Below are 21,929 nucleotides of genomic sequence, written 5' to 3'. Positions count from 1 at the left end.
GCTTAAATTAATTCAGCTATAATACATTAGAAATCTTGACAAAAAATTCAGATGCTTATGTGTGATATCCTATAGGAAGTTTCCATACTAGTTGTAGATACATCAAATAACGATTTCAGTGAAAAGGGAAGTAAATATTCATGCTCCTGAAAGGCTTATGAATTAAAAATACCTGTTTACTGACTCAACAATTTGATAATGGTTATATTGTGGGATAGAAGAACATAAAAGCATTATGCTTAAAACTTTAATTTTATGTTTATGTTTTTTCTTATCACTGTGTGCCCTCTATTGCCCGTAACAGACTTGAAGTTGTAGCATCTTGACATGGGCTGACAATTGCTCTTTTTGAAGCAGGAACTCTTAGTGCTGTCACCTGGTACCAAGGTAAATTCATTTTCAAAACATCAGGGTTAACTTGCCAAAGGTGGTGTGCTAAAAAGCAAGTAACACTGCTGAAAACCGTAAGGCTATTTAAAATTGAGGCTTTGCAAAATAACAAACATGCAGATTGGATATGTTTGGAGATACACAGCTAATACTCCACGTTGGATAGCATAATCAGCAAATAAACTAATGGCAATAACTACTCAAGCTGTCCTTCTGGAAAGAGGCAATATCTGTATGAACACAAATGACAGACTCCACTGCCCTCTTCTGGCTGACGAGATGTGAATCAAGCTTAGAAAAGAAACAGCATTCTGAGTAGCACTAGTTCAGATCAAGCATCAAGGTTATTTGTAACTTTGATTCCAAACTCAAACCTGAAGGATGATGACTGGGGAGACAGTGAGATAGATATTGTTAAAACTGCATTTTTGTACATAGAAAGCAAGGCATTTATTGCAAAAGAAGGGAGAAAGGAAACTGGTTAAATGCCCTACAGCAGGATTGTAATGGAGAACTGGGTCATTGATTCTGAAAGATGGCATGCACCATCCCGAGAAAGAAGCACTTCAAATGCAAGCTTCCTCTTATGTTTGAGTTGAACCACTATGCCTGCTACCAAATCTGGTTTGGCTTGACATGGTTATTAATCTAAGCTCCACAACAATAACTGCTGTTTCATTCTTAAAAAGTTGCCAATACTACTATGCACTTGATCATCTAGTCCAACTGCCCGATCACTTCAGGGCTAACCAGAAGTTGAAGCATGTTATTTACGGTATTATCCAATGTCTCTTTAAAAGCTGGCAGGCTCGGGGCATCAGCCACCTCTCCATGAAGCCTGTTCCAGTGTTTGACGATCCTCTCAGTAAAAAAATACTTCCTAATTCCAGCCTGAACTTCCCCTGATGCAGCTTTGAACCATCCCCATAAGTCCTGTCACTGGATAACAGTGAGATCAGCACCTGCTCAACTTAAAACCATAAAATGTCTCTGATCCATTCCCACAAAATTAGTTTCTTCTTACATTGTTATTTTCATGCCCTCTCTCTCTCTACATATTACATGTGTGTGTGTGTGTATATATATATTTATATATATACACACACACACACACGTATATACACATAGGTACCTTTGTGTAAAATAAATTCTGCTGCTGCTTTCTATAGTAGTATGAATGCTCATCAGGAAAGGAAGAGACTGGAAAAGAGCACCTTTTGGAAGAAAATCAAGATTATCCAAGAAAATAAATATAACGATGCTGTCTTTCTTATGTTCACCACAAGAAAAAAAAAGCCTATACTAGTTAAAGCAAAATAGACATTCAGCAGAGAGCAGCATCAAATCTTGCTTCACAGGAGATGACAAGAGTGGAATTCTCTGTAAGTCACTGAAGGACTTTCTTTAAATACCTTCAGTCTTATCTTGCTAATCAACTCCTGAACCTTGTATCTGACCCCAAAAGAATCTACAAACAAAGAGTAACTTTTTGAAAAAAATTACATGAAGTATTCATTATAGAAGGTAAATTAAGTGCTTTTGAAATAAATGTTCTTTAAAAATATCTAAGAGACAGTATTTTATGTAACATTCTAGACAGAACAGACTTAGATCCTCTACCTTCTGTGCTGTAGTTTGGATTTGTGGTGCACTGCCTTCTCGATGCCAATAAACCTTAATAAAACGATTATTTAATACTGCTTCTGTACTGGAAATAGCTTTCTTTGCTTCCTCGTGTGTGGCAAACTGAATAAGGGCACCTTCTGGATCCCCCTGATACGCAACCTAAGATTTAAAACAGAAGAACAAAACTTCACAAATGAAAATCTACATGCAGTGTCTCAATTACTATAAAATCACTAGTTTCAAGGCTCAGAAGCTTACAAGTTAAACTCAGTATGGGTCACTAGACAAACACTTCCCAATTCATAACCTGTTTGAAAAGCCTGGTGTCAAGAAGCAACCTTGAGATTAAGCTAATAAACTTTAAAAATATTTAAAAAACACCAAACAAAGAAATGGAAGTAAAATACTTAAAGAGCCAAACAGTATTTCTAACTGCAAATTAGTTGTTTGACAAGCAAGAGGAAGCATAACTGAAGGAAACCACTGCAAAAAACTGTCCTATCTAGTATCAGAGATACAGAACAAAGTTCATTTTGGTTTTCCTCCTTTGAGCATCACTATGCTATTTTAGATACCTTCAAAGGACAAAATTATACCTCTTGGAAGAAAAGCATAGCTTGCAGTACCTATCTGTGTACCTTTGCCTCTCTAGACACACCCACACACAATTTTACCTACCTTACTGAATCACATTGCCTGCTAATACATCCATTTTCTTAGGTACACTATAGAAAAGCTTAAGAAATATTTCAGAGCAATCAAGACAGATTTAAATTCCCTCACTGTTCAGACAAGCACAGGAGGTCTATTCTGTACTGTATGAGTACACACAAAATATTTTATTACACCTCTTCATTTAACCTCTCATGGCAAATGAGAAAGTTTACATAAAAATACACATTAGCATCTGAAACTTGTTGATAATGCTGCATGATGAAAGCTGAGACTGAGTAGCTTAGAGACTGGACATGAACTACTGACATTACACATACAGCCTGCAATACATAATGCTAACCTAAGTGAGGCACTAGCTAGCTCTTTGTGTCTCTTTCCTATCTTTCTTTACTTATTTCTGTTTATAAATGTGGGACACTCAGATACACCACAAAGTAATTATGGTAACTGTACTTGACAAACCACGACTATGGGACTAGAAACCAATCCTATCACAGGGATTACTTTTGCCATGAGAAATACAGATTTTCTGTATTTACAATTTATCTCAAAGAATGCCAAGAGTATATGATATCAGATCCAAACTTGAGAAAAGGGGTGAAGGAAAAACACTTCTCATCATTTTCAATGTTTTATACAATGTATCTTAGAAGTCTTACCTGTGAGGAAAACAACTGTTCAGAATCTAAATAAAAAGAACATCTGATTTCTGCTTCTTCAGTGACAATTCCATTAAAAACATTAAACCACAACTGCCATTATCCTTTTAGCAACTACCTCTACCATTAAGGGAAAGCATACTGCCTTCTCCTTCTTCACTCTTACCTGCAAGTTGACTAAGTTTCCAAACTTACTGAAGTGCTCATTAAGTTTGCTGATATTATTAAGTTCTGGTGGAACTTTTCTTAATTCAAGTTTTGTGTTTTCATTTCCAAACTGCACCTTCTTCTGGAAACCTGGACTATTTGTTCTGTTAAAATTTTGCCTGCAACAGATAAAAATCAAGCCAGAAATCCATAGCAAGCTAGCAAACACAGTGTTAAATTTTATGTGCTTACATAGTGTGCGAGAGAAAGATCTGCAGACTTAAAAAAAAAAAAAAAAAAAAAGTGATTTTAGAAGAGTACAGCACACAGACCCATACAGTTCCCCCAAGAGTACCCTCAGCAGACCCCAGCACATAGACCTGTGAGATAATTCACAATCATGTGCTTGTGTCAGCAAGTCCTAACTTCCACATTGCTTCTTGCCAAAAACTATTTCTCAGCTATTCCATGGGATCTCCCCACTGTTTCAAATAACTGTTAGTTCCAGGCGCTCCTCCGTCCCAATGATCTCTTAAAATCCCTTCCAACCTTCTGTCGCCCCAAGTATATCTGGACACTAAGCACTGCATCGTGTGTTTCTGTCTGTAGCACACCCAGCAATGATACAATTCACATTTCAAAACTAAAATCACTCATCCACTAACAATCATCACACTGCAGCTTCTCTGTTTCTTAGACCATTCCAGCTTACAGGGAGTAGATCTTAGTATCATCCAAAGCAACTTCAGCTACCTCTGTACTGCCTCTGAGAGAAGACAGTCAAATGCAGATCATTCTGTAGTGTGGTTTGTTTTAGTACAGACAGCTTGTTCATAGTTAACTTGCTTGCAATTTATATAGATTTATGTATGTTCTAGATTTATAGAAAAGAGCTGCACAGAATTCCAGCTATAAATCCAACCTCGTGTTAATGATCACTCACTTGTCAAACCAAGTCTTCTTTGTAGGAATTCCACCATCCCCTGCACCAATTGTTCTTTTCCTGGATTCAGCATCTACCACTATTCTCATACTACTTTTATTGGGAGGTTTTTCTGTAAACAGATGAAAAGATTTTACAATTTTTTTGTATTTTCTGTGTATTTCATTGTAAAAAAAAGTGTTCTGCTCACATTGAACTTGCACGGAAAAGCACAACTGTTTATTTTGAAATTACTATGATCCTTGTTCAAGCTGAATCAAATTTTGGTCGCAGACTTCTTCTTAACTATCAACTGACGATATGACATATCAAAAAAATGAGCAGCTTTCATTCTGTCACAGTAATATCACACATAAGGAAAGCAAAAGAGGTGTGCGGAAGGCATCTGCCTCAAGTTGTCTGCACTTGCCGATTCAGTGTCCCAGACAATACTCTGAGGCTCACACCATGACTGCTAACACCTCCCTTCTGCTGCTAGACAGCACACGCAGAAACGTTGATGATGGGAAACGTGCAGTACTACAGAGCACTGACAGTTAGGAGCAAGATTTACAGGTGAGGTGGGGGAGGAGTGGCTTTTGCTTAAAAACAGGAACCTTACTGTAGGAGTCCTCGCTGAAAATACATCAACAGAAACATAGTAAGATTAAATACAAATACATATAAATGTAAACAAAACCACACTAGAAAACAGGGTAGTTCCCTCTTCCCTTCTCATTCTGTGTGCTGCTGCTCCTTCTCAGGGCTGAAGGAACTATGAGGTTAAGATTACTCAAGCCTAACTGCTACCAGATAAAAATCACTCCCTCCTCTTTGCAGCAAAAATCATCTTAAGATGCTGTTAAAGAAACATTAATATTTTTCTGTATAAAAGATGTACAAAGTGACCAGTTATTACAGGCAAGGGTAAACTCGGCAATAGTCTACCAAGAGATTTCATTTTACTTTAAAAATGCACACACAAAAGAAAAAAAGAGCATAATCCACTATTGCATTAAGCTCCTCTCATGTCTCCTCTCATACAGAAACCCTCTTCTGAAACATCAAAATTAAGAATTCCAGAAGATTTTTTTTAAAAGTGCCATGTCTTCTGGCATGACATTCTCTGAAAACTGCCTCAGTCTGCATTAATGGAAGAAAACCAGTCAAGCTGAGAAAGTAGAGCTTTGACAGCATACCTCTGGGTGGCAGATCCATATCACCTGACGTGAGTCCTATCAAATTTGGTCTTTGGGCATGTACTCTATGCCTATACATAGGTCTGGAAGTATTTGTTATACTTGGAGCTTCTGGATTATAGCCATCTGTGTCGTACGTTTCTGGTAAAAAACACATTGTCTAATTAAAATAAATTGCAGTTAAACCCCCTAAGGTTTCAAACACAATATTTCATTTCATTACAAGATACGGTTACAATGGAAGAGCTGTATAACAACTATCCAAAAAAACTACCATGCCAAGTTTTCTGCTTAAACACAATGAAAATATTATTCCATAGTCAAGATTCATATTTCCATGCAAATTTTAATTCTGTCCCAAACGGTTAGAAAAAAAAAGTGTTAAGTTACTGTCAGAGTCTAAATTATAAACTTATTCTCCCAAGCTACAAAATTATAATCTCTAAAAAGTACAGTACAATATGAATCAACGTTATTCTATTTAGCAAACCTTGTGGGCAAAGCCTCAGTACTACACCTGCTGTAAAAAGAGAGGGTGGAGCAGGAGGCGGCTGGTGATGAATACCCGTCGTCACAACAGTAGGAACTGAGCTAGTGGCTGAGTTTGGGGGGGCATCCATGCCAGCAGGCTGCAGGGGGGGAAGTGGAGGAGGTGGTCCTGGCAAAAACAAAGCAAAACATTGCACTCTACTCACAGGAAATTGATCTGAAATGTTTTTGAGGCTGTTTACAGGACAGGGGGTGAGAGGGCCATATACAGACATGATGCTATACCACTCATTCACATTGAAACATCCTCACCAGCATGTGACTCAGAATACAGAGAAGAGCAGAGTCTAACATCTCCCCAAACACCTTCTTCCTATAAGCAAAATATAATTGCTAACCCAGTATTTATCTTCACCAACAGAAGTTCTTTAAAGCTTTATAAAACTCCCTCAAAGAAACAAATTCAGGTTTTAATAGTGTGTAACAAAAATATTCTGTGACGGCAGTAACTAATTTGACTGAAATTATCTTTCCAAACACCCAAGAAGAAACGTAAAACTCTAGTTGAAGGTCAATGGGAACCTTCCTAAAACTGAGGTAGTTTTGTTGGTTGGTTTGACTTTTTTTACACCAGGTGGTATGATATTTTCAAAGTTGATCTGTCAAGCTTCATCTTCAATTCAATTTTGCAAAATCACATTTTGGAAAAAGATTCAAAGTCACATATTTGGACTTTCTATACACAGATCTGGAAATAGAGCATGAGGCAGAAACAATCACCACAGAAACAGAGTTACTCTCCATACTAAGTCAAACATATACATTCAGACTTTACTTAAATATACTAACAACTGGAAATGAAAGCGGTTTAAGAAACCTCCAGGCATTAGCAAGTATCAATTATTCTTGAATAACTGTACGGAGTGAGACACCTAAGTTAATAAAAAAAAAAGGACAGAATAATCACATAAAACTAACTTAACAGTTTTTAAACCACACAAGGGAACTGAACACTAAACAGCTATCTTATAAATAAGAGCCAGTCATGCAAGGCTTCAGGGTATTTTTAGTGCCTGAGCCAAAGTACTTTCCAATGAAAGAGTAAATAAGTTAAGAGAATTTTTCTTAGTTACAAGTTCAGCTTCAAAATTAACAGCAAATTACATCTGCAGGTGTAAATTTGACATGGTCATGAATTCTCTTTGATTTTATTATCACAAATGAAATGACAAATATCTGTTCTTTCCAAGATTCTCCCTCCTTCTCTAACAATAGTCAGACAACTTTTGATTCACTTTTGCCATGCTGTGCTTTTGCTTAAACACAATTAAAATGTTATTATGCATTCAAGGTTTACATGCAAATTTTACAACAATCACCTTTGTAACAATTACTGTAAACTCCAATCATTTTGGAGTAAGTTATGCCATAGTAGAGGACAGCACAATTTTCTCAAATACAGCTGGCATTCTTAAAACAGGTTTTTGCATTGTGTGCAACCCAAGTAATGCCCAGGCTTTTCTACTAAAACACAGATTTTCATCCTGTTTAATTACCTGTTACAGGTGGAAGGCTAGGTGGTAAGGGGCCTGGTGGTGGTACTGGAGGTCTAAGGTTAACAGGAGGAGGACTTAGAATCGGTGGAGGGGGAGGAAGTCCAGGCGGAGGTGGTCCTTCAACAACAGGGGGTTGTGCTGGAAAAGGCAGAATGCCAGGAAGATTCACATCTTCCACCACTACTGGATCGCTTCCATGATCAAAAGGGCACATGTCTCCTCTCATACAGAAACCCTTTTCTGAAACAACAAAATTAAAAAGAATTGTTGTGAGCATTCAACAGCTGTAGTTTGACTGAGAGCAGATATGAGACATTCTATGTGCAATGCAGCAGTTTGTACATTTAGAGCTTCACATACCAGCAGAAATGTGTATTAGGAAATGAAACTGACCATCTAACACTCAGCACACATGAAGACTGCACTGACATTCTAGAAGAATAGCACAGGGGTTGGAACTGGGTGATCCTTGTGGTCCCTTCCAAACCTGACAGATTCTGATCTGTTTTAGCAGAGGACTTTAGAGCCCTAATGGCTCAATGGTTGGACTTGATGATCTTGGAGGTCCCTTCCAACCTAAATGATTCTATGATAATACAGGAGTTAATTTTTTCTTGAAGAATTAATCCTGCACTGAATTGTAACAAAGGGTGAAAACAAAGAATGAAGTGTTTCCAAGTAAAAAGTGCAGACACTGCGACTGAGAAACCCCTATTAAAGCTAGAAGTTAATATTATTATTAATTACTATTCCATCCCATAGCTATCATATTCAGTATAAAGCTGAAAGATCAGGAGGGTCAAGTACCTTTCCTCTCTTTTACTTCTTCCCTGGCCGGCATCCGAGGAGGATTTTTTTTTAGCCCTGTGTTCCTGACCCGAGTTCCAGACTCCAGCACCACAGACCACCTCCCCCATCAGGGTGATGGTGATGTACTGCCATCACGGGGGAGGTGGGTTTGTTTATATTTGCATATATTCCATTTATTATGATTGTTTTAATGAAAGCTGTTATTACTTTTCTTTCTAATCAATAAGTCTCTCTGCCCTTATTCCCCTTCGCTTTCCCTTTTGGGGGAGGAAGAGGAGTGAATAGAGTACATCTGTTACCAGTCTGGGGGCAGTCCTGACCCTAAACCTTGACAGATTTATTGGCAACCAACGCAGGGCTCAGGCAGAGCTCCGATACATTGACCAAACAGTTTAAACTCCAGTTTGCTCAGTTAAGAGAATATAACTTTTTTTTTTTTCCTGAGAGTCTAGGAAGTATAGCAAAAAAGTATAGGAAATTTAAGCAGACCATTTTCATTATGAAGCTGCTGAAAGCAGTGTTAGTTTGTATCTTTTCAGAGTTTCTTTTGGAGATGAGTGCCCTGCTGTCCCCTCGCATGCCGTGTGCACTCTGTTACGGTTCACCTGTGCTCACTGTCTATCTGAGCTATGGGGTTTGGCTGCCTGCAGAAGGTCGCTGCCTTCCTGGGGGGTCTGTCACCAACTGACGTGAGCTGAGCCAGGCAGCAGCACAGTGCTGGCACTGCTGCTGCTACATCGTGGATTCTGTTACTAAGAATGCTTCGTCTTACCTCAGGAGGTTCTACTGCTCCCCACTCTGGCCATCTGACTCCACTAGATCCTGAGATTCTGTTTCATTTTGAGGATACTCAACATGATTATGATGATTTTTATTGACATTATCAAAAAAAATATTTTCATCATTAGCACTGACTTCATTGTTTATTCTCTTTATTTTTCTAATTAATATTATAACATGGTGTCAGATTAGAAATCGGTACAAGTCTATGCGTCAGGCAGCCACCTCAACCCAGAGTGTATGCTGCTTCGGGAACAGGCACTGCAGCTCCCCAGGCTCCACAAGGCTCTGGCCACACTCTGCAAGCCCCCCCATGAGCCCTGCTGCTGCTTCAACCCCAGCAGTGAGCACTGCAGCCACACCAACAGCCCCTGCAGGCACTCGCCCTCAATCCCCACCGGTACAGGTTGCCCCTGTGAGGAGAAGGAAACCAACCAAACACCCAGAGACACCTCAGGGAGAGAGGCCTCTCAAGCAGGATCAGTCGGAAGCAGATGCAAAGCCTGACCCCCCTGTGACGGGGACAGAACATCTGACAGAAACAGACTGCCCAGCATTGCTGGGTGACGATGGAGCGGGTCCTTCAACAGCTCACCGAGAGTCAGATGATCAAAGAGCAGGTCCTTCCAAAGTAAACCTATCAGATAGGAGTCACCAGATAGAGGGTACCCCTAAACCTTTGCCTGTGAAAGAGTTGTGAAAGGTGAGAAAGGACTCAGCTGTCATGAAGGTGAGCCACTTACACTTGGCTGCTCTGATGCTGGGATAATGGGCCCAATGGCATCTACCTGGATGGTAGGGAAGCCAGGCAGTTAGGATCCCTGTCCAGAGATGGGGTCATCGACCAAGCACGTGTGAGAAAGCAACACTTCCAGCCTCTGGAGGCGAATCCTGTCAGCCATAAAGACCAGGTATCCCTCCTAGGGATGATATCAAATGCCACCTGAGCAAATGGACCTCCATGGAAAAAGGAATTAACTACCTGAGGGAGTCAGCTGTGCGGCTGACACACTGTCAACAACGGTGTGGGGACAAGATGGTGAGGTACCAACAGTGACTGAAGTGGCTACCAGAGTACAACAGTATGAAGATGGTGTCTCTGGTCCTATCTGGTTCCATCCAGGCCTCTTTATCAGCCCTGGAGAAATCACTTGAAAAACTGTTTGAAAAACTAGGCAGGATGGAGAACAGATCCTACTTTTCTCATGTATGTGCCTGTGTTGAACCCATTAGGAGAAGACAATCTCATTTGAGACCAGCTAAACATGAACAGTACATGTCACAACATATCCTGCAGCATCTCCTGTGTAAGTTTAGAGAGAAAATGAGCAGATGGGATGGAAAACCTACCTCTGAGCTACAAGCACGAGTACTCCACTTACAAGGTACACCAAAAAGACAAATTGCTTCCAGAATGGAGGCTGCTCCAGTCTACTTTGAGCAGTCACCAGGCCCAAGTACACTGGCCTCAGATTCAAATGTGACTAGGCCGAATGAAAGCGTAGTGCCTGTCATCCACACAAATCCTGTGAAGTATGTAAACCCCACGAGCTACGTAAATCCTGTCAGCCCTCTGAAATATGTAAACCCTGTGAGCCAGGTAAACCAGGTCAAAGAAGTAAACTACACAAACCCTGTTTTCAGTAGTGGGTACTACCCTCAGAAATAGAGGGGCCCTGTCTCCAGCCAGGGGGAGGAAAGGGCCATTTTTTCCCTCAGAAATAGAGGGGCCCTGTCTCCAGCCAGGTGGAGGAAAGGGACAACAGAGTTTATTGGACTGTGTGGATTCCATGGCCTGACACGTTCGAACCACAGAAGTACAGAACCCTGGTGGACACTGGTGCGCAGAGCACCCTCTTGCCCTCGAATCATGGAGGGACAGAGCCCGTCACTATCATTGGAGTGACGGGAGGACATCTGGAACTGCCTGTGTGAGAGGCTGAAGAGAGCCTAACCGGGAAGAAGTGGGAAAGACACCCTCCAGTGACTGGACCAGCTGCCCCGGGCATCCTTGGTGTAGATTTCTTCAAGAAAGGGCATTAAGGGTATCGATGGGTCTTTGGTAGAGCAGCAGTAGAGACTAAGGACATTAACCACCTGGCTGCTGTTGTTCCTGGACCAACTTCCAGAGGACTCTGCTGCCATGGTGTGGATGAGACTTGAAGATCAAACAGTGCCAACTGCTGCTGAAAGAGTGCGTCAAGGACAATATCGTCCCAGACCAGACTCTGTAGCTCGCAGACCCCAGCTGACCAGGAGGCAGCAAGGTGCCCTTGCCTGAAGGCGGTGTGCGGTGTCCTGGGCCGCATCAAAAGGTGCCAGCTGCTACTAAAACAGTGCATCGATGACAATACTGTACTAACAGAGACTCTGTAGCTCCTACCCAGAAGTTGATTTGTCAGCTAGAGGGTCAAGAGGTCAAAAGGTGCCAGCTGCTACTAAAACAGTGCATCGATGACAATACTGTACTAACAGAGACTCTGTAGCTCCTACCCAGAAGTTGATTTGTCAGCTAGAGGGTCAAGAGGGTCAAAGAGTGGTTAGCAAAACTCACTCACATTTAACAGTCCTATATGGCCAGTGCAAAAGCCCAATGAGGAACGGAGACTGACTGTGGGCTATTGTGGCCTGAATGAAGTTACGCCAGCAATGAGTGCTGCCGTGCTGGACATACTAGAACTCCAGTATGAGCTGGAGTCAAAGGCAGCTAAGTGGCATGCTACTATTGACACTGCTAATGCTTTCTTCTCTACTCCTATAGCACCAGAGTGCAGGCCACAGTTTGCTTTTACCTGGAGAGGTGTACAGTACACCTGGAATCGACTGCCCCAGGGGCGGAAACACAGCCCTACCATTTGCCATGGACTGCTCTATGCTGCACTGGAGAGAGGTGGACCTCCAGAACACCTGTAATACATTGATGACGTCACTGCGTGGGGTAATACAGCAGAGTAAGTCTTTGAGAAAGGTAAGAAAATAATTTGAATTCTTTTAGACGATGAGTTTGCCTTAAAAAGCAGCAAGGTCAAGGAACCTGCAAGAGAGATCCAGTTTTTGGGAATTAAATGGCAAGACAGGCATCACCAGATCCCAATGGATGTGGTTAACAAAATAACAGCTAAGTCCCCGCCTACTAACACAAGGAAACACAGGCCTTGCTAGGCACTGTGGGTTTCTGGAGAATGCATGTTCCTGGTTACAGTCAGATTGTAAAACCCCTCTATGATGTGACTCCAAAGAAAAACAATTTTAACTGGGGCCGTGAACAAAGGCAAGCCTTTGAACAGATCAAACGAGAGATCGTACATGCAGTAGCCCTTGGGCCAGTGCGCACAGGACAGGACATTAAATATGTGCTCTACACTGCAGCTGGGAGTAATGGTCCTACGTGGAACCTCTGGCAGAAAGCACCAGGTCGACCCTTTCGATTTTGGAGCTGAGGATACAAAGGCTCTGAGGCCAACTATACTCCAACCAAAAAAGAAGTCTTGGCAGCATAAGAAGGAGTTGGAGCTGCTTCAGAAGTGAATGGCACTGAAACAGCTCCTCCTGGCGCCGCGATTACCAGTACTAGGCTGGATGTTCAAGGGGAAGTTCCCTTCCACTCATCATGCCACCAACACTACCTGGAGTAAATGGCTTGCTTTAATCACACAGAAAGCTCAAGTAGGGCAACCCAATCCCTCAGGAATCTTACAAGTGATCACAGATTGGCCAGAAGGCAAAGACTTTGGAATGCCTCCAGAAGAGGCAGTGACACATGCTGAGGAAGCCCCACCATAGAATCAGTTATCAGGTCATGACAAGCAATCTTCTGTTTACTGATGGATCTTGCCATCTTGTAGGAGCTCGCCGGAAGTGGAAAGATGCTGTGTGGAGTCCCACACAACGAGTCGCAGAAGCAGCTGAAGGAGAAGGTGAGTCAAGTCAGTCTGCAGAGGTAAAAGCCACCCAGCTTGTCCTGGACATTGCTGGGCGAGAGAAGTGGCCAGTGCTCTATCTCTGCACTGACTCATGGATGGCAGCAAATACTCTGTGGGAGTGGATGAAGCAGTGGAAGCAGAACAACTGGCAATGCTGAGGGAAGCCCATCTGGGCTGTCACGCTGTGGCAAGACACTGCTGCTCAGATGGAGAAGCTAGTGATAAAAGTATGTCATGTAGATGCCCACGTACCGAAGGGTTGGGCCACTGAGGAACAGCAGAACAGCCAGCAAGGGGATCAGGCTGCTAAAGTGTTTCAAACAGACAGACTGGGAACATAAAGGTGAACTGTTTCTAGCTCGTTGGGCCCATGACACCTCAGGTCATCAGGGAGGAGATGCAACATACAAATGTACTCGTGCCCAAGAGGTGGATTTAACCACAGACACTGTTCCACAGGGGATTCACGACTGCGAAATGTGCGCCGCAATCAAACAAGCCAAACAGTTAAAGCCTTTGTGGTGTGGGGGACGATGGTCAAAATATAGGTATGGGGAGGCTTGGCAGATGGATTCCATCACACTGCCTCAAACTCGCCAGGGTAAGAGCTACAGGCTCACCGTGGTCGAACTCACCGTGGTCGAAGCAGCCACAGGATGGCTGGAAACCCATCCAGTACCCCAAGGAACTGCCCAGTACTGCCCAGAACCCCACCCTGGGCCTGGAAAAGCAGATCCTGTGGTGACACGGTGCTCCAGAAAGAACCGAGTCAGACAATGGGACTCATTTCAAAAACAGTCTCATAGACAACTGGGCGAAGGAGCACGGTATCGAGTGGGTGCATCACACCCCATCACGCACCAGCCCCCGGGAAAATCGAGCAATACAGCGGGCTGCTAAAAACTACTCTGAAAGCAATGGAGGGGTGGGACCTTTAAACACTGGGACAAGCATTTAACACAAGCCACCTGGTTAGTTAACACCAGAGGATCGATTAGTTGAGCTGGTCCTGCCCAATCAGACCCTTAGCATACAGTAGAAGGGGATAAAGTCCCTGTGGTGTATGAAAGGAATTTGCTGGGGAAAACTGTGTGGGTATTCCCTGGTTTGGGCAAAGGCAAACCCATCCATGGGGCTGCTTTTGCTCAAGAACCTGAACATACTTGGTGGGTGATGATGAAAGATGGTGAAGTACAATGTGTACCTCAGGGAAATTTAACTCTGGGTGAAAATATGCCATTTAAAGCTGTATGTTAATTGCATAATAATAACAGTGTTCTGTAAGTGTTTTCAGGAAGACATCGTAATGATGACAGAAGCGCATCAGGTGGTGTCCATTAACCTCCTGAGATAAATCTGCAACCTGTGGATGGAAACCACGATGAATGCCATAACATCTTTCCATAACATCTTTCCTGCCCTGAGAGACTTCTATAATAGATGGAAATATGCAATCATGAACTTGATGAACTTTTCTATAGAAAGAAATTATAACCTAGTGATGGATATAACATAAACGGTATGGAATAAGGGGTGGAATGTCCTGGTTTGGGGTAGAACAGAACTAATTCTGTTTAGTGATTTTACTTTTCAGCTAAAGCTCTTCTAACTAGGTGCACTGTCTGAAGTTAGCAGCATATTTCTGCACAGTATCTGTTTCTAGCAGTGATAATACTCCATGTTTAGAGTTACCACCAAGGACTGGTGTGCAGACCAAGGTCACTGATGAAACCTGTGTACAATGTGGGGGGTGCAGAAAGTAAAAGCCGCACCTGCAGGGAGCAGCAGAGAGGACAGGTGACCCTAAACTGACCAAAGGGATATTCCATCCCATATCCCTCATATTCAGTATAAACCTAAAGGATCAAGAGGGTCAAGCCCCTTCTGCCTTCCTCTCTTTTCCTTCTTCTTCGATGGCTGGCATCCGAGCAGGACTCCATCCATCCCACCTTTGATCCCAAGCCCTGTGTTCCTGAACTGAGTTCCAGAACCCAGCTTCTGTGCCCAGTTGCCATCTGTGGCTGAGCCCAGACTGGGACTTTTCCCCAGGGCCTGATCCCCGGCACTGGGGGTGATGGTGGCATATTGCCAACAGAGGGAGTTGAGTTCAATACTGGGTTTGTATATATTCCAATTTTATTATTATTATTATTACCATCATCATCATCATTAAAAGGTGTTTTACTTTTCTAATCCATAAGTCTCTCTCTCTTCCTTATTCCCTTTCTCTTCCCCTTTAGGGGGGAAGAGGGGTTAACAGAGAGCATCTGTTCAGGTCTGGGGGCAGACCAGACCCCAAACCATGACAAGTTGGGACACCATGACATAACATTCTGTAGCTCAGCTTGCATTAGAAAAACACTTTGAAGCAAAACTACACTTTCACAGCTCTACTTGCCCCACAGTGTTGCTGTGACATACACTGACAAAGCTATTCCTCACAAGTACAGCTCAGTCAGCACCTCAGAGCTCAGCCTCCCATTTTCTTCACTTAAAATTTAATCTGTTCTCATCAGATTTCTGAATGTCAGCTTGGCCTATATCTTAAACTCATCATTGTGGTAAACAACAAAAAAAACTCAGAAAAAAACTTCAGGGGGAAAATTAAACTCTTCTGAGCTTAACAGCTTTTCTGGTTGAATTTAGCTAACACTGCCAACCACATCAGCCTCTTGTGTGGATTCTGGCACAAGACACGCAAAATAATAGCTTAAGACACACATAAGCATAAAAACCCACCCAATTTTACAAAACACCTACATGGAAAAAATGGGTTAACATGAGCCTGGGAAGTTGCACTCATAGACCATTCCAGTTAAAAATTATCACTTAGGATCTGATAAAAAATGATGAAGTTGCTGTGTTAGTCATGGTCAAAACTATGAAATACAGTATTTGGCTTGAACATGACATGACATAAAACTTGGTTAGCACTGGATTTTTTTTAGACAACTTAATATAAACATATCATTTTTCATCTACATAAAGTAATTCCAATAACTAAAAAAAACTATACAAACACTAGCAAAGAAAGCCCTCTAAAAGCTATGTTATTAAAAAGTGGGATATAATTTGCATTCAAAAATTTTGTAATAGAAAAAAAGATAATATTAAAGGAGGTCAAGCAAAGAAAGGAAAATTACCTCAGTCTTTCAGAAAGGGGCCAACCATAGCTGCAGTGAACAATGGAAAAAATTACAGACTTACCATCATAATCTCTACAACGTTTCTTTGGCAGCGGAGGTCTTCCATAAGAGTTGTGGTCCAGCTGCTCTTCATGGAACTCCGACCAGCTTTCAGTAGTGTTATTTCCATGATGAGCAGGAGCAATAACAGTAATAGTGCTGCTCAGTGTAGGGACAGGGTAGTGGCCAGATGAAATATTTGTCACAGAAGAAACTGGAGTATAATTGTTCTCTAATGGATCTGTCCTATCCATATCATATTTTGGCTTTCCCAAATCCCTTTCTGTAGAAATAAATGGAAAAAAAAAAGTTACACTGGATGATTCCTTCTGCACATTTTCACCAGAAGCAGCCACTACCCTGGGTAAGCATCTTTATTCCACATCAATTCAAAATATAAAAATGGTAATTGAAATGTTTTACAAGTTGCCCAGAGTGTCCACAGCGTCTCCATCCTCAGGGTTTAAAACCAACTGGACAGGGTCCTGAGCCATCTGCTCCAGTTTACCTGTTTTGAGAAGGGGTGTCTGACTACACAACCTTCAGAGGTCTCTTCCAACCTCAACTATTCAATGATTCAACGTTCTGAAGGTTTAATCAGAAAAATAATCTTTAAAGCACATAGTCAGCCTCTGTGGGTATTACGCACAGTGAATCACAAACCCTATTTAACTTTCAGCAGAGTACATCATCTGTAGTAGTGTGCATATTCTAAAAACTTCAGATGCAAAGTTGTTCTGAAATAAGGGAAGCAATGAGCAAAAAAAAAAAAAAAACCACTTGAAAACACTGTAAAAGTTACACATCTTTAACATTTCAACACAGTTATTGTTGTGTCTTCATGTTGTTTATTTTCATTTTATCTATATTTCAAACGCATATATTTATCACATGCAAACATTTGTCACGATTGGAGAAATAATACTGTTAGGTGTGGAGCACTGGAGGACAATTACAGCAGTTAACATGACCTTTTATTCTGCATGCCTATAAACTGTTCTCTTTAGTTTCCAATATTAACATCAAATAAGCAGGAAGTATCCAGATCAAGACACAATAGTTCTGTCATGAATTAAATGGTAGACTTAAATAATCCCACATTACAGGAACATCAATAAAAATGCCTTAAAGATGGCAGATGTGTGGGTATACCAGGATTTCTTCAATGTGCTTAGAAAAAGAAACACAAGCTTTTCACTATAAGACACTGTCTACAAGATATTAACATTGCAGTTTATGTAAAAATCCTTAATATTTAATCATGTTGTAATCTTTTAGTTAAAATTAATAAACTTATGTCTAAGTTCCTTGGAAAATATTTGCTCATGCATTTTTAGGAACTCTGAATTCCTACTTTTAAGGTAGTTACCAGGGTCCATGTTACAAAAAGAAAAAGAATACACAGGAGACTTAAACCTGACTATTTTTACTTCTAAATTGTTTAAGACAGAATAAAGATATAAAATGACTTTCAAGGCTCTTTTCCAATTTATCAGTAACAATTATTGTGAGAAAAAGCATTCTTTTCAGCTGAATAAACAGCTTTATTTTTAAAGAAGTTTAGTTGGAAAAACTGTTGTACCAAAGCCTTAAGTCCTATAGACAAGTGTGCAAATGCAAATATTTACTGTAATAACTTCAGCTTCTCCCTCTGACACCAAAGATGAGAAGACAAAAAGAACAGAGCTGTACTGTTCTGCTTGACAAGTAAATTGCTGCCAAACAGGTAATTTCTGCCAGTTCTACCTCTGTAGGTAAGTATTAAATATCTTCCCAAACCAGATTCTGAGTTTCCTAAAACTTAATGAAATGCAATTAGCTTGGATTTTGCTGCCTCTCTTACAACACTGTTTAGAAGTGGCCAACACAAAGGTATTAGAGAAGAATGGAGCGAAAGAGGGGAAAAAGAAGCACTGAAAAAAGAGAGGAAAAAGTAGCACTGAAAACAATCACATACACCACATTTCCACAGAAAACCAAGCTAAATTTGAACAAATTAACAAGAACAATAGAGGACATTTTTGATACATCTCGAACAGAACGTTTAAGTTTAGAATCTAAATTTTGTAGGCAACATTCACCGTATTTTAGAGACCAACTGTTGGTACCTCTGCTTCGTGTTCTGCTCCGGCTTCTGCTCCGGTCTCGATCCCGGTCCCGCAGCCTCTCCTTGCTCCAGCTTCTGCTACGACTCCGGCTGTAGCTTCGGCTCCTCCCTCTCCTCCTGTTGTATCGATCCCTATAGGAATCTCTTCTGGGAGGATTTCGGTCATAATCTCTCTTTCGAGAACGTTCATCTTTCTTCCTTTCATCACGGCTTCTGAACATGTAATTTTGTGAAGTTAATTACAAGAATTATGAAGCTGTAATTTAAAACCTTAACTACCAGTAACAACCTCAAGAAATGGAAACAAAATTAGAGAAAAAAGCTACAAATGGAATCTAACTATGGCCCTTCCTCCTTTCTTCTCAAAGACCTTTAAAGTTCTTTTATTTGGTTTTACTTTCTCCATACATAAAATTTTAAAACCTATGTGAAATTCTGTTTCTACCCAATATTGCACCTTCCCCAAGTTGGAAACATCTAAAAGTTAATAGCTACGGAAGTGAAGGCTTTTGCATTAAAACTATCACAATTCTCAATACCGAGCAGAGTAAGTATTGCAATATAAGCCAACAACTCTAACATAAAAATGAATCATAAAACTCAAATGTGGTATTTGTGAACAACTCAGATAGTTTATACTGTCACTTTTATACCTGCCATTTAGCTACGCATGCATTAAAGCAATAAGTCTTATTTTTAGGCTTATTAAGTGACCACAGAGAGAGAAAAATACCTAGTTTAGAAACACCATAAAAGCCAAAATCCATCTAGTTACGAATATAATAAAAGAAGTTAAGCAAAATTTATTACCTGGTATCTCTGTAGCGAGAACTTGACTGAGGAGGACTGTGATTTAATCTTCTAGAAAACTTCTTCTCTCGCTCTTCCTCTTTAACGATCTGAATTTAAGGTATATACATTAGACCAAAACCATGACATGAGTACACTACAATGGAGACTTCTGCACAATCAAATAAAAAACCCCAAAACCTTAAAATGCTGAGCAAAGTCACCAGTAACAGTGAATCAAGACAATATTTTTGCATCTAATGCAATTGGATAATCTTTATAACATACTAGATTTCTATTTCAAAGAGTATCTGAAGCACTCCTTGGGAGAAAATAAAGCAGAGTAAGCCATCCTTATTGTGCTGCACTGAAAATACATCTGCTTTTGCTACAGGTGGACAAAAATCCATACTACGGTGCAGTGACAGATCTGGGAAGATGACTACTCGATGACTGACACAGCAAGGTCTTCTCTCCATCAGCAAGTTAACTGGTTCACGTCACAGTTAAGACATTTTCATGCAGGCAAACCTAGGTTGCTGTTGAAAATGACAAATCTATTCTGCTGGTTTAAAGAACAACATGAACACTTGTGTTGGAATAAGGATGTTACTTGGAGCAAGCAGCTGGGGGAACTGAGGGCTGACATGTGGAATGGCACCCCAGATTTATGCTGAGTTAAAGGGCAGCATAACTACAACAACGATCCTGAGCACAGAACTAATACAGGTTGTAGTGCTGCTCCTACACTCAGTAACTTTATAATGGCCTCATCAGAACCACTTTAGTTTACCTCTGAAGCACCCATTTATGTTTCAAAAAATTGTGTAGCAATATTCAACATGCTAGGCACAAACTTACTGACATTTTAATACTGCAGTGTAACTTTTGGGACTATTAATAATTAAAATAAACATGATGAAGATGAAACACATAAGCAAACTACAGGAATGAGGCAGAACAACAGACATTTAAAAAGAAACTAATGCCTACCTCTTCTTTTTTTGTCTCTTTTTCTTGGTGCTGAAAAAACTCTACTTTCAGGCTTCCTGACGATGGCTGTTCTGGTGGAGGTAGATAGCTTTTTGTATTCACAGCATCAAACAGCTTTTCCACAAATATCTGAGTTTCTAAAAGTAAAGAGTTAACAAATATCCATTATTCAAAACTTCCATTAAGTTTTCCTTTAAAAATAAACAAACTAAAAAATTCCCACCCAAGACCATCGCCCACCAAGAAGTTAAAACAACACAGAATATTTTTTTAAATACCCTGCTGCAGATTTTTAATTTAGGAAGGACATTTACACAGTCAAGAAACTTGTCAATAATGACAACGTTTCACAAAGGCTTTAAATCCTTGAATTGTTTAGTGTCTAATAATAAAACATCTGTGTCCTGGTTTGGAGTACAACAGAGCTGGTTCTGTTTAATGATTTTACTTTTCAGCTAAAGCTCTTCCAACTAGGTACACTGTCTGAAGTTAGCAGAAGATTTTTGCAGACTCTCTGCTGCTAGCAGTGATAACGCTCCATGTTTAGAGTTACTACCAGGGATTGGTGTGCAGACCAAGGTCACCGCTAAATCCTGCGTACCATGCTGGGGGCAGGGCAGAAAGTAAAAGCTGCACCTCCAGGGAGAAGCAGACAGGACAGGTAACCCTAAATTGACCAAAGGGGTACTCCATCCCATATCCCATATATTCAGTATAAAACTGAAGGATGAGGAGGGGCAAGCCCACCCCCTCATCTCCTCTCTTTTGCTTCTTCACTGGCGGGCATCTGAGGAGGACTCCGTCCATCCTGCCTGTGATCCTGAGCCGTGTGTTCCTGAACTGAGTTCCAGACTCCAGCTCCTTGTATATATTCCATTTTATTAATATTATTGCTACTAGTAATATTAAAGCTGTTTCAATTCTCTTTTCTGATCGATATCTCTCTCCCTTATTCCCCTTTTCTTTCCTTTTTAAGGGGGGAGCAGGGGGGTTTAAATAGAGGGCATCTGCTATAGGTCTGGGGGTGGCTCTGATGCTAAACCATGACAATCTGGAAGAATATTTCCAGAATATATTAAGAGCTCCAGTACTTCTAATTCTGGCAAGAACTCCTTAACATTTGTGATTTTCTTCCAGGAATACCAACAGACACAAAACATACACCTAGCATCTGCAAACTGTGCACGCATCTGATTTTTAACACCAATCTCGTCATGACAATTGAATTACATACTTCAAAGTAACAAAGCTAATAAAGAGATAAATGCACAATCCTGTGGTGAATGATTGTGTGAAGGAATTAAACAAGACAGGCCTTTCACTCGGGCTTAGCTGTTAGGACAAAGACCATACCTTTCTGAAGAAATACATCCAGCTGATCAACACACAATGCCTTCAGTTCCTTTTCACTTTTATCCTTCTTTACCAGTGCCAGAACATATTTAGCTAGGGCAGATGGATCTGCATCACATCTGCAAAAAGATTAATTAAAAAAAAAAAAGAAGGAATTAAATTAGAGAAGCTAATCCCTGAAACTGGTATGAGCAACACATACAGAGGACCAAAAGGTTTCCTAACAAAGTAACTGAAAACCAGACAGGGTTATTTTTTACAAGAAAGTCCAAATATGCAAGATTGATAAGTATCACCTTTCTTTTCCAGGGTAGCAACATCCAAAC

General features: G+C 40.8%; 1 protein-coding gene across 3 annotated transcripts in view; it reads right to left on the bottom strand.

Moving 5' to 3' along the window:
- Window positions 1-21,929, bottom strand: part of RBM26 (RNA binding motif protein 26) — a 61,914-nt gene that overhangs the window by 26,970 nt on the left and 13,015 nt on the right. For 2 of the 3 annotated variants that reach the window (XM_008935708.1, XM_008935709.1), the window contains exons 2-12: window positions 21,604-21,722; window positions 20,251-20,387; window positions 19,279-19,367; window positions 18,470-18,681; window positions 16,384-16,644; window positions 7,664-7,903; window positions 6,136-6,276; window positions 5,619-5,759; window positions 4,441-4,552; window positions 3,517-3,676; window positions 2,011-2,175 (exon numbers count right to left, since the gene is read on the bottom strand). In XM_008935708.1, coding sequence (XP_008933956.1) covers window positions 2,011-2,175; window positions 3,517-3,676; window positions 4,441-4,552; window positions 5,619-5,759; window positions 6,136-6,276; window positions 7,664-7,903; window positions 16,384-16,644; window positions 18,470-18,681; window positions 19,279-19,367; window positions 20,251-20,387; window positions 21,604-21,722 — 1,777 coding nt within the window. Of the gene's footprint in view, window positions 1-2,010; window positions 2,176-3,516; window positions 3,677-4,440; window positions 4,553-5,618; window positions 5,779-6,135; window positions 6,277-7,663; window positions 7,904-16,383; window positions 16,645-18,469; window positions 18,682-19,278; window positions 19,368-20,250; window positions 20,388-21,603; window positions 21,723-21,929 lie in introns of all 3 variants that reach the window. The other variant, XM_008935707.1, reaches the window with a different exon arrangement.

The sequence above is a fragment of the Merops nubicus genome, unplaced genomic scaffold (genome assembly GCF_000691845.1).
Source record: "Merops nubicus isolate BGI_N331 unplaced genomic scaffold, ASM69184v1 scaffold9952, whole genome shotgun sequence".
NCBI classification, from domain to species: Eukaryota; Metazoa; Chordata; class Aves; order Coraciiformes; family Meropidae; genus Merops; species Merops nubicus.
The sequence above is the reverse complement of the archived record's forward strand: the minus strand, read 5'-3'. Positions and strand labels throughout refer to the sequence as shown.